The 15,879-nt window shown below is 40.1% G+C and overlaps 1 protein-coding gene across 1 annotated transcript in view; it reads left to right on the forward strand.

The window, feature by feature from the left end:
- Window positions 1-15,879, forward strand: part of LOC127542576 (uncharacterized) — a 55,841-nt gene that overhangs the window by 11,464 nt on the left and 28,498 nt on the right. The window contains exons 15-34 of the mRNA XM_051968306.1: window positions 90-158; window positions 928-999; window positions 1,771-1,842; window positions 2,597-2,668; window positions 3,436-3,507; window positions 4,264-4,335; window positions 5,102-5,176; window positions 6,111-6,182; window positions 6,928-6,999; window positions 7,752-7,823; window positions 8,587-8,658; window positions 9,268-9,339; window positions 10,090-10,161; window positions 10,882-10,962; window positions 11,718-11,798; window positions 12,550-12,627; window positions 12,968-13,048; window positions 13,777-13,848; window positions 14,421-14,492; window positions 15,266-15,337. Of these exons, the coding sequence (XP_051824266.1) occupies window positions 90-158; window positions 928-999; window positions 1,771-1,842; window positions 2,597-2,668; window positions 3,436-3,507; window positions 4,264-4,335; window positions 5,102-5,176; window positions 6,111-6,182; window positions 6,928-6,999; window positions 7,752-7,823; window positions 8,587-8,658; window positions 9,268-9,339; window positions 10,090-10,161; window positions 10,882-10,962; window positions 11,718-11,798; window positions 12,550-12,627; window positions 12,968-13,048; window positions 13,777-13,848; window positions 14,421-14,492; window positions 15,266-15,337 (1,473 nt within the window). The remainder of the gene's footprint in view (window positions 1-89; window positions 159-927; window positions 1,000-1,770; window positions 1,843-2,596; window positions 2,669-3,435; window positions 3,508-4,263; window positions 4,336-5,101; window positions 5,177-6,110; window positions 6,183-6,927; window positions 7,000-7,751; window positions 7,824-8,586; window positions 8,659-9,267; window positions 9,340-10,089; window positions 10,162-10,881; window positions 10,963-11,717; window positions 11,799-12,549; window positions 12,628-12,967; window positions 13,049-13,776; window positions 13,849-14,420; window positions 14,493-15,265; window positions 15,338-15,879) is intronic.

Consider the following 15,879-nt stretch of genomic DNA (forward strand, 5'->3'; position numbering starts at 1 on the left):
GGATTTGCATGTTTCTGTTCTATGTAACTCAATGGAATTGTCTGCCTAAGTTACTATATGACTTGGTTCTTTTCTTTCCCCAAATAAAGGCCCAACCTCACGTGATCCTTCAGAACAAAACAGAATATCCAAGAGAAAATGCGGTTACCCAAACACAGGTACATGAGATGAATGTTATGTATTGATGGATCAATATGTAATTAAACTACACCAAGATGACTAGCAATCAAGGATAAGTACAGAGATGAAGGAGAATTGCAGGATCGTATAGGAAGGAGGGGGTGGGAATTCTGCATAGGTACTCTCATAGAACTGGTGAATGATGAGGCTCAGGCAGTCCAAAGTATTATATTGCAACATTTAATCCAAGTCGAAAGACTTCAGGATAATGATAGTAATTTTTTGATGTTGAAAAATTACCAAAATGTTCTAGATACTCCTTACATCATCATTGAGAATAGTACTGAGAATACTAGGGGCTAATTAGAAGGGAAGATTTACCACTAATTTGGGGACCAATGAGGTAGAGGACCCAGAATGACTGTTTACTTTTGTCTTGGGCATAATGGACTTCTTGAATGGTGGTCCATAGTAACCCTGAAAGGTATTCCTGATTACTTTAATAAACTCAAAACCCTCCCATCCCAACCCAGGCACTTTGTGACTCAGGCATATAGGCTCTCCTTTGCAGGTAGGTTTACTCATTTTAAGCTAAAGAGTACTTTTCAGGTCCTCTGCTCCAACCCATATATTTAACAAATGGGGAAACTGAGAACAAGAGGGATAAGGGAGTTTTCAAGCATCATATCGTTAATGAACATCCCAGACTGTTCTTAGAGCTAACATATGCCTATCTATTGTAACATAATGTAATAGATGGTTAACTGAACTACTATCTTACTTGGTCCTTTTCCCCCCCAAATGCAGGTATCATATCACTTTGGAAATCAGGAATACATAATACAAATTCAAAGAAAAGTTATGCTTACTCACGCATAGGTAAGGGAGAAGGTTTATGATATATTATTGGTGGATCAATAGGTAACTAAACTATTCCAGGATGGCTAGCAATCAAGTATAAGGACAGAGATTAAGCAGAATTATGCTGTGGCACAGGAAGGAAGGGGTGGGAATTCTGGCTAGATACCCACATATAGAAGGTAAATATTGAACCTCAGTCAGACCATAATGTAATGTACCATATTTAGTCCAAGTGGCACGACTTCAGGAGAAGATGACTTTCTTTAATACATTTTGTTTTTTAAAAAAATACCAAAAAGTGAGAAAAGGTCCTCCATCATCAAAGAAAATATTAATGGCTACCCATTAATGGTTCCCATTACCTCTTTTCTAGGGACCAGTCAGATTTAGAGGACCCATCATGACCTCCTAGTTTTGTCATGGGAGCAATGGACTTCTGGCTTGGTAGTTCAGGGTAACCCTGTAATGTTGTCCTTCCATTTCCTCTGCACTAAATATTCTCCCATCCCACCCAAGGCAGTTTGTAGCTCAGACCTATGCCCTCTATTTTAAATCTAGGCTTATAGATTTAAAGGTAATGGGGACATTTGAGGTCCTGTTCTCTCACCCATTTTTTTTACAAATGGGAAAAATGAGAACAAGAGAGGTAAGGGAATTTTCAAGAATCATACCATTATTGAGCATCCCAGCCAGTTTTTAATGGTTAATATGTATCTATAATCTGTACCCCAGTGTAGTATTGTGGCTAAGCTGTTAACTTACTTGATCCTCTTGATTCCCTGACTGTAGGTTCTTGGACACCTTGGACATCAACAGATGTACATAAAATGTCATGGGATAAGTGTACCTACCCATTCGTAGGTAAGTAAGGAAATATATTCTGTATGGAAGGGTCAATGGCTAGTTAAAACATTCCAGGATGGACAGCAATCAAGGACAAGGACAGAGATCAAGGAGAACTGGGGAATGGAACAGGAAGGAAGGGGTAGAATATCTGGGAAGATATCTTAGAATAGGTGAATATTGGGCCTCACGTTGTCCAAAGTATAATGTAGAAGCGTTTAGCCCAAGTGGCAGACCTCAGGATAACAACGGTAACTTTCCTTAATACTGGTGTGGTGTTGAAAAAAATACCAAAATGTGAGACACTGCCCTCCTCATCACTGAGAACACTACTAGCTACTTAGAATGAAACTATTACCACCACTCTGGGGATGTCATATTTATGTGACCAAAGATGATCTCTTAATTTTGTCATGGGAGCAATGGAGTTTTGGCATGGTAGTCCATGGTAATCCTTGAATATAGTTCTTCAGAACCAAATCCACTCAACCTTCAATCTTGATGCAGACACGTTGTGACGCAGGTATATGCCCGATATTGAAGGGAGGCTTACAGATTTAAAGGTAAAGGTTCTTTTAAGGTGCTTTGCTGCAACCCATATAGTTACCAAATGGTGAAAGGGAGAAGAGGCATAATGGACTTGGCAGGGATCATACCTTTAATGAACCTTCAAGGCTTCTTAGGGTTTTGCATGGTTCTGTCCACTGTAAAGCAATGTAATAATCTGGCTAAGCTACTGTATTACAAGCTTCTTTTCTTTCTCCATTTGAAGGGTCAACATCACCGGGGCTCTCGGGACAACAATACAAAAAACCCAAGAAAAAGTATCCTTTCCTAACCGCAGGTACATAAGAAGGAATATTATATATTGATTGATCAATAATTAAAATTACCTCAATGTCTAGCAATCAAGGATAAGTACAGAGATGAACAAGAATTGTGGGGTACAATAGGAATGAAGGGGTGGGAATTATGGATTGGTGTCCCTATAGGGTAAATGTATGTTGAGCCTCAGGCAGACCATAGTATAATGTAGCAGCATTTAGTCCAAGTGGCGGAACATCAGGAGAAGATGACTTTCCTTAATACTATTTGAATTTTGGAAAAAGTACCAAAATGTGAGACACTACCCTTCATCATCCCTGAGGATACTACTGGCTATTTAGAGGGGAACAATTACAACTATTCTGAGGACCAGTCAGATATAGGGGACCCAGATATAGGATACACTTATCCCATGACATTCTCTAATTTTGTCATGGGAATAATGGACTTCTGGCCTGGTTGTCCATGGTAACCCTGGCATGTTGTCCTTACCATTCCTCTCCAGCTTATACTCTCCCATCCCAACCAAGGCAGTTTGTGCCTCAGATCTATAACCTCTCCTTTAAAGCTAAGCTTACAGATTTAAAGGTAATGGGGATCTTTGAGATTCTGTTTTCCCATCCAATATTTTTTTAAAATGAGGAAACTGTAAACAAATGAAATAAGGGAATTTTCAAGGATCATACCATTATTGAGCATCTCAACCAGTATTTAATATGTATCCATCCTCTGTACCCATGAGGCTAACCTGCTATCTTACTTAGTCTTCTCTTTTCACGAATGCAGGTCCTTTGACACATTGGAAGTCACGAAATGTACTTGGAAATTCATGGAGCAAGTATATTTACCCATCTCTACGTAAGTAAGAAGGCATATGATGCATGGAAGGGACAATGGCTAGTTAAATGATTCCAGGATGGATAGCAATCAAGGACAAAGACATAAAGAGAATTGGGGAGTGGCAAAGGCAGAAAGGAGTGGGATATCAGGGTAGAAACCCTTTTAGAATACGTGAATATTGAGCCTCAGGCAGTCCAAAGTATAATGTAGCAGCACTTAGGTGAAGTGGCAGGATTTCAGAATAACAATCATCAATATCTTTAGAACTTTTAAGGTGTTGAAAGCCCACCAAAAGGTGAGATACTGCACTTCATCATCACTGAGAATACTACTGAGTAGTTAGAGGGGAACCATTATAATATTCTGGGGACCAGTCAGATCGAGAGGTCCCAGAATGACCTTTTAATTTTATCATGGAAACAAGGGACTTCTGGCCTGGTAGTCCACAGTAACCCTGTAATATTTTCCTGTCCATTCCTCTGCACTCAATACTCTCCCATTCCAACCAAGGCAGTTTGTGCCTCAGTCCTATACCCTCTATTTAAAAGCTAGTCTTAGATTTAACAGTAAAGGGGACCTTTGAGATTATGTTCTCCCACCCTTTTTTCTTTTACAAATGGGAAAACTGAGAACAAGAAATGTAAGGGAATTTTTAAGGATCACACCATTATTGAGCATTCCAGCCAGTTCTTTTTAAAAATGGATCCATAATCTGGTCCCAATGTAGTATTCTGGGTGAGCTTCTATCTCATTTGGTCCTCTTCATGAATTCAGGTCCTTTGACACCTTGGAAATCAAGGAATATGCAAAGAATTGCATGGGACAAGTATCGTTGCCCATCCCTAGGTAAGTAAGGAGGTATATTATGTATGGAAGGGTCAATGGCTAGTTAAACCATTTCAAGATGGATAGCAATCAAGGACATGGATATAGTTTAAGGAGAATTGGGAGGTGCCATTAGAAGGAGGAGGTAGGTTATCTGAATAAGAACCCTCATAAATTAGGTGAATATTGAGGATCGAGCAGTCCAAAGTATAATGTAGCAGCATTTAGCTCAAGTGGCAAGACTTCAGGATAGCAATCGTAATGTTCCTTAGTGTTATTTTGTGTTGGAAAAAATATCAAAATGTGAGCTACTGCCCTCCCTCCTCACTGAGAATACTACTGGCTATCTGAGTGGAAGTTTTACCACTTTCCTGGGGACCAATGAGAAATGGGAACCTAGTCTGATCTCTTAATTTTGTCATGGGAAGAAATGACTTCTGGATTGGTAGTCCATGTTAACTTTAGAATTTAGTCCTTCCCAACATACTCCACTCGACGCCCTCCCATTCCAATCCAGGCAGTTTGTAACTTGGCATATGTCCACTTTATTGAATGTTGGTTTACAGATTTGAAGCTAAAAGGTTATTTTTCAGGTCCTCTGCTCCAACCCATATATATTTAATTACTGGTGAAAGTGAGAACAAGAGGTGTAAGAAACTTTGCAAGTATCATAGCTTAAATGGACATCCAAGGCACTTAGAGTTTAGCACAGTTCTGTCAACTGTAACAATATAATAGTCTGGCTAAGCTGCTCTATTACTTGGTCCTTTTTTTTCTCCAAATGAAGGGTCAACATCACCTGGGCCCTTGCGAGAGCAACACAAAAAATCGAAGAAAAAATATGCTTATCCAGCCACAGGAGGTAAAAACTAAATGTTATGTATTGGTGGGTCAATAAATATTTAAACTTTTCCAGCATGGCTAGCCATTAAGAATAAGTACAGAGGGGTAGTGAGGTGGTGCAGTCAATAGAGCACCAGCCCTGAAATCAGGAGGACCTGAGTTCAAATCTGTCTTCAGATACTTAACACTTCCTGGCTGTGTGACCCTGGGCAAATCACTTAACCTCAATTGCCTCAGCAAAAAAAAATAATAATAAGTACAGAGATAAGGAGAATTGTGGTATGATGCAGGAATTCTGGATGATAACTTATATATGCTAGGTGAAGGCTGAGCTGCAGGGATTCCATAATATAATCCATAATAATATTCCATATTATAAAGTAGTAGCATGTATTCCAATTGTCGAGACTTTAGGAGAAGATGGCTTTCCTTAGTACTATTTGGGTTTTGAAAAATTACCAAAATGTGAAACACTGCCCTCTTTCATCACTGAGAATACTATTGGATACTTAGAGAGGAACTATTACCACCTTTCTAGGGACCAGTCAGATCTAGGCAACCCAGGATGACCTCCTAATTTTAGTATGGGAGCAATGGCCTTCTGGCTTTGTTGTCCATGGTAACCCTGAAATGATGTCCTTCTCATTTCTCTCCACTAAATACTCTCCCATCCCAACCAAGACAATTTGTGCCTCCAATTTACGGCCTTCGTTTTAATGCTAGCCTTACAGACTTAAAGGTAAAGGAGACCTTTGAGGTCCTGTTCTCCCATCCAGTTTTTTACAAATGGGGAAACAGAGAACAAAAGAGGCAAGAGAATTTGCAAGGATCATACCGTTATTGAGCATCGCCACCAGGTCTTATTGTTTAATATGTATCTATCCTCTATACTCCAATGTAGTATTCCAGCTAAGCTGCTGTCTTACTTGGTGTTGTTCTTTCCCCGAATGCAGGTCCTTTGACACATTGGAAGTCAAACAATGTACAAGAAATTTCATGGGACAAGGATATTGATCCATCGATAAGTAAGTAATGAGGAATATTATGTATGGAAGGGTGAATGGCTAGTTAAACCATTCTAGAGTGGAGCGATCAAGGACAAGGACATATAGGAATTCGTATATGAAGAAAGGGTTGTGATATCTGGGCAGTCAACCTCTTAGAATGGGTGAATAGTGAGTGTCAAGCAGTACAGAGTATAATACAGCATTTAGCCCAAGTGACAAAACCTCAGGAGAACAAGGATAACTTTCCTCAGTATTGGTATATTGTTGAAAAAAATACCAAAATCTGAGATACTGCCCTCTATAATCACTGAGAATACTACTGGCTTATTAGAAGGGAAGTTTTACCACTAATCTGAGGACAAAAGAGCTCTAGAGGACCAAGGATGACCTTTTAATTTTAGTATGGGAGCAATGGCTTTCTGGCCTGATTGTCCATGGAAACCCTGAAAGGTTGTCCTTCCCATTCCTCTCCACTCAATACTCCAACCAAGGCAGTTTGTGCTTCAGACTTATGCTTTCTATTTTAAACCTAGGCTGACAGATTTAAAGGTAAAGAGTATCTTTGAGGTTCTGTTCTCCCACCCAATTTTTTTTACAAGTGAAAAAATAAGAACAAAATAGGTAAGGCAATTTGCAAGGACTCTAAGGTTGTTGAGCATCCTCATCAGGTCTTAGTGTTTAATATATCTCGATCCTCTGTACTCCAATGTAATATTCTGGCTAACCTGCTATCTCATTGATCCTCTTCTTTCCCTGAATGCAGGTCCATTGACACCTTGGAAGTCAAGAAACTTACATGAAATTTCATGGGACAAATATATTTACCCCTCCATAAGTAAGTAAGGAGGATATTGTGCATGAAAGTGTCAATGGCTAGTTAAAACATCCCAGGATGGATATAATCAAGGACAAGGACATAGATTAAGGAGAATTGGGGAGCTGTATAGAAAAGAAGGAGTGGGATATCAGGGAAGGAACCCTTTTAGAATAAATAAATATTGAGCCTCAGTCTGTCCAAAGTATAATATAACATTTAGTCCAAGTGGTAGGACTTGCAGGTAACAATGATAACTTTCCTTAATATTGGTGTGATGTCGAAAAAATAGCAAAATCGGAAATAGTTCCCCATAACCACAGAGAATATTACTGGCTAATTGGAAGAGAAGTTTTACCACTAATTTGGGGACCGATCAGATCTAGAGGACCAAGGATGACTTCTAAATTTTATCATGAGAGCAATGGACTTCTAGCATGGTAGTCCATGGAATCCCTAGAAGGTTGTCCTTCCCATTCCTCTCCAGCCCATCCCAACCAAGGCAGTTTGTGCCTCAGACCTATGCCCTCTCTTTTAAAGCTAGGCCTACAAATTTAAAGATAAAGAACATCTTTGAAGTCCTGTTCTCCCACCCATTTTTTTTTCACAAATGGGGAAACTGAGAAAGAAAGAAGGGAATTTCTAAGGATCATACTGTTATTGAGCATCCCAGCCAGGTCTTAAGTATTTAATATGTATCTATTCTTGGTACCCCAATGTAATATTCTGGCTAAGCTTCTAGCTTATTTATTGCTCTTCTGTCCCTGGTGCAGATCCTCTGATGCCTTGGAAGTCAAGGAACATGCAATCAATTTCATGGGACAAGTATAATTACCCTTCCATAGGTACGTATTGAGGTATATCATATAGGGAAATGTCAATGGCTAGTTAAACCATTGATAGTTTGCACAACAGATAGCAATCAAGGATAAAGATTTACATTAAAGAGAATTGGGGAGTGGAATAGGAAGGAAGGGGTGGGATATCTGGGTATGACCTCTTTTAGAATAGATGGATATTAAGCCTTAGGCAGTCCATAGTATAATGGAGCAGCATTCAGCTCAAGTGACAGGACTTCAGGATAACAATGATAACTTTCCTTATTACTGTTTTGGTGTTGAAAATATACCAAAATATGAGATACTGTCCTCCACTCTCACTGAGAATACAACTGGCTAGTTAGAAGGGAAGTTTCACTGCTTTCCTGGCGACCAATCCATACTTGGGAACCTAGGGTGACCTCTTAATTTAGTCATGGGAGCAATGGACTTCTGGATTGTAATTCATGTTAACTCAACCCTTCCTGCCCCAATCCATTCTGCATCCTCCCATCCCAATCCAAGCTGTTTGTGACTCAAGCACAAGCCCACTCTATTGAAGGTGGGTTTACATATCTGAAGCTAAAGGGTTCTTTTCAGGTGGTCTGCTCCAACCCATATATTTACCAGATAGTGAAACTGAGAACAAGAGGGGTAAGAGAATTTGCAAGGATCATGCCCTTAATGAACATCCAAGGCACAAATGTTGTGTTAGCATGGGTGTGTCTACCATAACACTATGTAATAGTTTGGTTAAGCTGCTGTATTACTTTTCTTTCCTCTAATAAAGGGCCAACAACATCTGGGTCCTCATACGAATATCATGGAAAATCAAAGAAAAATTATGCTTATGCAAACACAGGTAGGTCAGAAAGAATATTATGTATAGATAGCTCAATAGGTATTTAAACTTTCCCAGGATGGCTAGCAATCAAGGATAAGTACAGGGTTTAAGGAGAAGTGTGGTGCTGTATAGGAAGGAAGGGGTGGGATTTCTGGGTAGTAACCAATATATAGTAGGTAATTGTTGAACCTCAAGCAGTCTATCCATAGTGTAAGGTAGCAGCACTTATTCCAAATAGCAGAAGTCTTTTAAATTCATCATGGTTGCAATGGACTCCTGGCCTGGTAGTCCCTGGTAACTCTGGAATGTTTTTCTTCCCATTCTTCTTCAATGCTCTCCCATCTCAACCAAGGCAGTTTATGCCTCAGACTTATACCCTTTCTTTTAAAACTAGGCTTAAAGATTTAAAGGTAAAGAAGAACTTTGAGGTCCTGTTCTCCCACCCATTTTTTTTTACAAATGGGGAAACTGAGAACAAGAGAACAAAGGGAATTTGCTAGGATCATACCATTATTGAGCATCCCAGCCAAGTCTTAAGTGTTTAATATGTATCTGTTCTTGGTACCCCGATATAGTATTCTGGCTAATCTTCTTTCTTATTTATTTGCTCTTCTTTCCTGAGTGCAGGTGCTCTGATGCCCTGGAAGTCAAGCAATGTGCATTCAGTTTCATGGAACAAGTATATTTGCCCTTCCATGAGTAAGTAAGGAGGGATATTATGTATGGAAGGGCCAATGGCTAGTTACACCATTCCAGGATGGAGAGCAATCAACGACAAGGACACAGATTAAGGAGATTTAGGGAATGGTATAGGAAGGAAGGAATGGGATATTTAGGAAGGCATACTTTGTAGAACAGATGAATGTTGAGTGTCAGGAAATCCAAAGTATAATGTAACAGCATTTAGCTCAAGTGGCAGGACATCAGGATTGCAATGATAACTTTGCTTAGTCCTTTTTTGTGTGTTGAAAACATACCAAAATATGATACTGAGAATTGTACTGGATACTTAGAACAGAAGCTTTACCACTAATCTGGAGACCAATCAGAAGAAGAGGACCGAGGATGACCTTTTATTTTATCATGGAAGCAATGGGCTGCTGTAATGGCAGTCCATGGAAACCCTGGAACATAGCCCTTCACATCCCAATACACTCAGCACCCTAATCCCAAGCCAGGCACTATGTGCCTCAGGCATATAACCTCTCATTTGGAGATAAACTTACAAATTTTAAGCTAAAGGGTCCTTTTCAGGTCCTTTGCTCCAAATCATATATTTAACAAATGGGGAAACTGAGAACAAGACAGGTAAGGGAGGTTTCAAGCATCATACCTTTAATGAACATCCCAGGAAGTTCTTCGAGTTAACATGTGTCTATCCGCTATAACTCAATATAATAGACTACTTAAGCTACTATCTTACTTGGTCCCTTTCTTTCTTGAATGCAGGTACAACATCTCATTGGAAATCAACAACACAAAACTTAAATTCGGGGGAAAACTATGCTTACCCGTGCAGAGGTAAGGGAAAAAGTGTATGATGGGACAATAGCAAATTAAACTATTCCTAGATAGCTAGTGATCAAGGCTAAAGACAGAGATTAAGGAGAATTGTGGTGGGGCATAGGAAGGAAAAGAAGGGAATTCTGGGTAGGTACCCACATATGCTATGTGTAAATTGACGGCATTTAGTCCAAATAGCATGATTTCAGGAAAAGATGACTTTCATTAGTACTGTTTTGGTATTGAAAAAATACCAAAATGTGAGATATTGCCCCCCACCTTCACTGAGAATACTACTGGCTACTTAGAAGGGGACCATTATCACTTTTCTAGAGACCAGTCAGGTCTAGGGGACCCAGGATGACCTCTTAATGTTTTCATGAGAGCCACAAATTTCTGGCCTACTAGTCCACGGTACCCCTGGAATGTTGTCCTTCCCTTTCATCTGCACGCAATATTCTCCCATTCTAACTGAGGCAATTTGTGCCTCAGACCTATGCTCTCTATTTTAAAGCTAGCTTTACAGATTTAAAGGTAAAAGGGACCTTTGAGGTCCTGTTCTTCTACCCTTTTTTTAAATTGGGAATTCTGAGGACGAGAGGTGAGGGAATTTTCAAGGATCATGCCGTTATTGAGCACCCCAGCCAGTTCTATATGATTGATCTGTATCTATAATCTGTACCCTAATGTAGGATCCTGGCTAACTTGCTGTCTTACTTGGTGCTCTTCTTTCCCCAGCTGCAAGTCCCAAGACACCTTGGACGACGTCAAATGATGAACAAGAAATGTTATGGGACAACTATCCTTACCCATCAATAAGTAAGTAAGGAGGGATATTATGTACAGACGGCTCAATAGCTAGTTATACCATTCCAAGATGGACAGCAATCAAGAACAAACATATACATTAAGAATTGGGGAGTGAAATAGGAAAGAAGGAGTGGGATATCTGGGCAGGAACCCTCTTAGAATAGGTCATTGTTGAGCTGTTAGGCAATCAAAAGTATAATGAAGCAGCATTTAGTTCAAGTGGCAGGACTTCAGGATAACAATGGTAACTTAGTACTGTTTTGGTGTTGAAAAAATACCAAAATGTGCGATATTGCCCCCCACCTTCACTGAGAATACTACTGGCTACTTAGAAGGGGACCATTATCACTTTTCTAGAGACCACTCAGGTCTAGGGGACCCAGGATGACCTTTTAATGTTTTCATGGAGCCACAAATTTCTGGCCTACTAGTCCACGGTACCCCTGGAATGTTGTCCTTCCCTTTCATCTGCATGCAATACTCTCCCATTCTAGCTGAGGCAATTTGTGCCTCAGATCTATGCTCTCTATTTTAAAGCTAGCTTTACAGATTTAAAGTTAAAGGGACCTTTGAGGTCCTCTTCTCCCACCCATTTTTTTGAAAATGGGAATTCTGAGGACAAGAGAGGTGAGGGAATTTTCAAGGATCATGCCGTTATTGAGCATCCCAGCCAGTTCTGTGTGATCGATCTCTATCTATAATCTGTACCCCAATGTAGGATCCTGGCTAACTTGCTGTCTTACTTGGTGCTCTTCTTTCCCCAGGTGCAAGTCCCAGGACACCTTGGACATCGTCAAATGATGAACAAGAAATGTCATGGGACAACTATCCTTATCCATCAATAAGTAAGTAAGGAGGGATATTATGTACAGACGGCTCAATAGCTAGTTATACCATTCCAGGATGGAGAGCAATCAAGAACAAGCACATATATTAAGAAGAATTGGGGAGTGGCATAGGAAAGAAGGGGTGGGATATCTGGCTCTTAGAATAGTCAATGTTGAGCTATTAGGCAATCAAAAGTCTAATGAAGCAGCATTTAGTTCAAGTGGCAGGACTTCAGGATAACAATGGTAACTTAGTACTGTTTTGGTGTTGAAAAAAATACCAAAATATGCGATATTGCCCCCCACCTTCACTGAGAATACTACTGGCTACTTAGAAGGGGACCATTATCACTTTTCTAGAGACCAGTCAGGTCTAGGGGACCCAGGATGACCTCTTAATGTTTTCATGAGAGCCACAAATTTCTGGCCTACTAGTCCACGGTACCCCTGGAATGTTGTCCTTCCCTTTCATCTGCATGCAATACTCTCCCATTCTAGCTGAGGCAATTTGTGCCTCAGACCTATGCTCTCTATTTTAAAGCTAGCTTTACAGATTTAAAGGTAAAAGAGACCTTTGAGGTCCTGTTCTTCTACCCATTTTTTTGAAAATGGGAATTCTGAGGACAAGAGAGGTGAGGGAATTTTCAAGGATCATGCCATTATTGAGCATCCCAGCCAGTTCTATATGATCGATCTGTATCTATAATCTGTACCCCAATGTAGGATCCTGGCTAACTTGCTGTCTTACTTGGTGCTCTTCTTTCCCCAGGTGCAAGTCCCAAGACACCTTGGACATCAAACGATGAACAAGAAATGTTATGGGACAACTATCCTTACCCATCGATAAGTAAGTAAGGAGGGATATTATGTATGGGAAGTTCAATGGTTAGTTATACCATTCCAGCATGGACAGCAATCAAGAACAAGCATATACATTAAGAAGAATTGGGGAGTGGCATAGGAAGGAAGGGGTGGGATATCTGGGCAGGAACCCTCTTAGAATAGGTCAATGTTGAGCCATTAGGCAATCAAAAGTATAATGAAGCAGCATTTAGTTCAATTGGCAGGACTTCAAGATAACAATGGTAACTTTCCTTAGTACAGCCAGCCATCTGTATCTATAGTCTGTACCCCAATGTAGTATCCTGGCTAACCTGCTTTTTTACTTAGTCCTCTTCTTTCCCCAGGTACTAGTCCTACGACACCTTGGACGTCGTCAAATGATGAACACGAAATGGCATGGGACAACTATTCTCACTCATCGATGGGTAAGTAAAGAGGGATATTATGTACAGAAGGTTCAGTGGCTAGTAAAACCATTCCAGGATGGATAGCAATCAAGGACATAAATTAAGGAGAATTGGGGAGTGGCATAGGAAGGAAGGGGTGGGATACCTGGATATGAAGACTTTTAGAATAGGTGGATATTGAGCTTCATGTAACAGATTTCAGGATAACAATCATAATTTTCCTTAGTACTGTTTTGGTGTTGAAAATACACAACAATCTGAGATACTGCCCTCCACCCTCACTGAGAATACTACTGGCTAGATAGATACAGGGGAAGTTTGACCTCTTTCCTGACCACCAATCAGAATTAGGGGACCTAGATTGGCCTTTTCAGTCAAGGGAACAATGGACTTTTGGATTGGTAGTCCGTGTTAATTCTGGAATGTAGTCCTTCCCACCCCAAACTACTCTTCACCCTCCAATCCCAATCCAGACAGTTTATGACTCAAGCATATGCCCACTCTATTCAAGGTAGGTTTACTGATTTGAAGCTAAGAGGTATTTTTCAGGACATCTGTTCCAACCCATATATTTAACAAATGGTGAAACTGAGAATAAGAGGGGTAAGGGAATTTGCAAGGATCATACCTTTAATGAACATCCAAGGCACTTCTAAGGGTTTATTATGGATCTGTGCAATGTAACGCAATATAATACTCTGGCTAAACTGCTACATCACTTGGTCTTTTTCTTTCCCCGATTAAAGGGACAACATCACCTGGACCCTCAGGAGAACAATACAGAAAGTCACAGAAAACATATGCTTGCCAAACTACAGGTAGATTAGAAGGAATGTTATATTTTGGTGGATCAATAGCTAATTAAACTATTCCAAGATGGTTAGCAATCAAGGACAAGAATACCAAAATGTGTACAGTAGATACTGGATAATTAGAGAGGAACCATTAGCACTATTCTGGGGACTAGGCAGATATAGGGGACACAGGATGATTTTTTTTTGGTTTTGTCATGGGAGCATGGGCTCCTGGCCTGGTAAGCCATGTGTAATCCTGGAATGTTTTTCTTCCTATTCCTCTCCATTCAATATTCTCCAATCCCAACCAAGGCAGTTTGGGCCTCAAACCCATGTCCTGTCTTTTAAAGCTAGATTTATAGATTGAAAGGTAAAAAAGAACTCTTAGGTCCTGTTCTTTTACCCAATTTTTTATACAAATGGGGAAACTGAGAAAAATTGAAGAAAGGGAATTTGCAAGGCTCATTAATGAGCTATCCAGCCAGGTCTTAGTGTTTAATACGTATCTATGCTCTATATTGGATATAGAACATACCCCAATGTAGTATTCTAGCTAAACTGCTGTCTTATTGATTCTCTTCTTTCACTGAGTACAGGAGCTCTAATACCTTGGAAATCAAACAGTGTACACGGAATTGCATGGGACAAGTTTTGTCACCCATCCATAGGTAAGTAAGGAGGGATATTATGTACAGAAGGTTCAATTGCAAGTTAAACCATACCAGGATGGATAGAAATCAAGGACAAGGGCATAGATTAAGGAGAACTGGGGACTGATATAGGAAGGAAGAGGTAAGATATCTGGGAAGGCACCCTCTTTGAATAGTTAGATATTGAGCCTCAGGCAGTCCAAAGTATAATGTAGCAGCATTTAGCTCAAGTGGCAGGACTTCAGGATAACAATGATAACTTTCCTTAGTCCTTTTTTTGTGTTGAAATCTCTTATATACCAAAATGTGAGCTACTACCCTCCATCATCACTGAGAATGCTACTGGTTTGTTAGAAAGAAAGTTTTACCACTTTCCTGGTGACCAGTCTGAATTATGGAACCTAGGTTGACCTCTTAATTTTGTCATGGGAGCAATGAACTTCTGGCCTGATAGTCCATGGTAACCCTGGATTGTAGTCCTTCAAACCCCAATCCACTCAACACCCTCATCCCAACCCAGGCACTTTGTGCCTTAGGCATATAGACTCTCTTTTAGAGTTAGGTTTACAAATGTTAAGCTAAAGGGTCCTTTTCAGGTCCTCTGCTCCGATCCATATAGTTAACAAATGGGGAAACTGAGAACAAGAAGGGTAAGAAAGATTTCAAGCATCATACCCTTAATGAATATCTCAGGAAGTTCTTAGAGTTAGCATGTGTCTATCCACTGTAACTCAGTGTAATAGACTATCTAAGCTACGATCTTACTTGGTCCTTTCCTTTCTTGAATGCAGGTTCAACATCACACTGGAAATCGGGGACACAAAACGTAAATTCAGGGGGAAATTATGCTTGCTCATGCATAGGTAAGTGAGAAGGTGTATGATGTTTTAGTGGATCAGTAGCAAATTAAGCTATTCCTAGATAGCTAGCAATCAAGGAAAAGGACAGAGATTAAGGAGAATTGTAGTGGGGCATAGGAAGGAAGGGACAAGAATTCTGGGTGGGTACCCACATATAATAGTAAATCATGAACCTCAGACAGTCCATAGTGTAGTGTAGCAACATATAGTACACATGGCATGACTTCAAGAGAAGATGACTTTCCTTAGTATATTTTGGGTTTTGAAAAAATACTAAAATGTGAGATACTGCCCTTCATCATCACTGAGAATACTATTGGCTACATAGAGGGGAACCATTACCACATTTCTAGGGACCAGTCAGGTCTAGGTGACCCAAGATGACCTCTTAATTTTTTCATAGGAGCAATGGACTTCTGGCCTTGGTAGTCCATGGTAACCCTGGAATATTGTCCTTCCCATTCCTCTCCACTCAATACTCTCCCATCCCAATCAAGGCAATTTGTACCTCAGACCTATGTCCTCCATTTTAAAGCTAGCTTTAC

The sequence above is a fragment of the Antechinus flavipes genome, chromosome X (genome assembly GCF_016432865.1).
Source record: "Antechinus flavipes isolate AdamAnt ecotype Samford, QLD, Australia chromosome X, AdamAnt_v2, whole genome shotgun sequence".
Classification (NCBI taxonomy): Eukaryota; Metazoa; Chordata; class Mammalia; order Dasyuromorphia; family Dasyuridae; genus Antechinus; species Antechinus flavipes.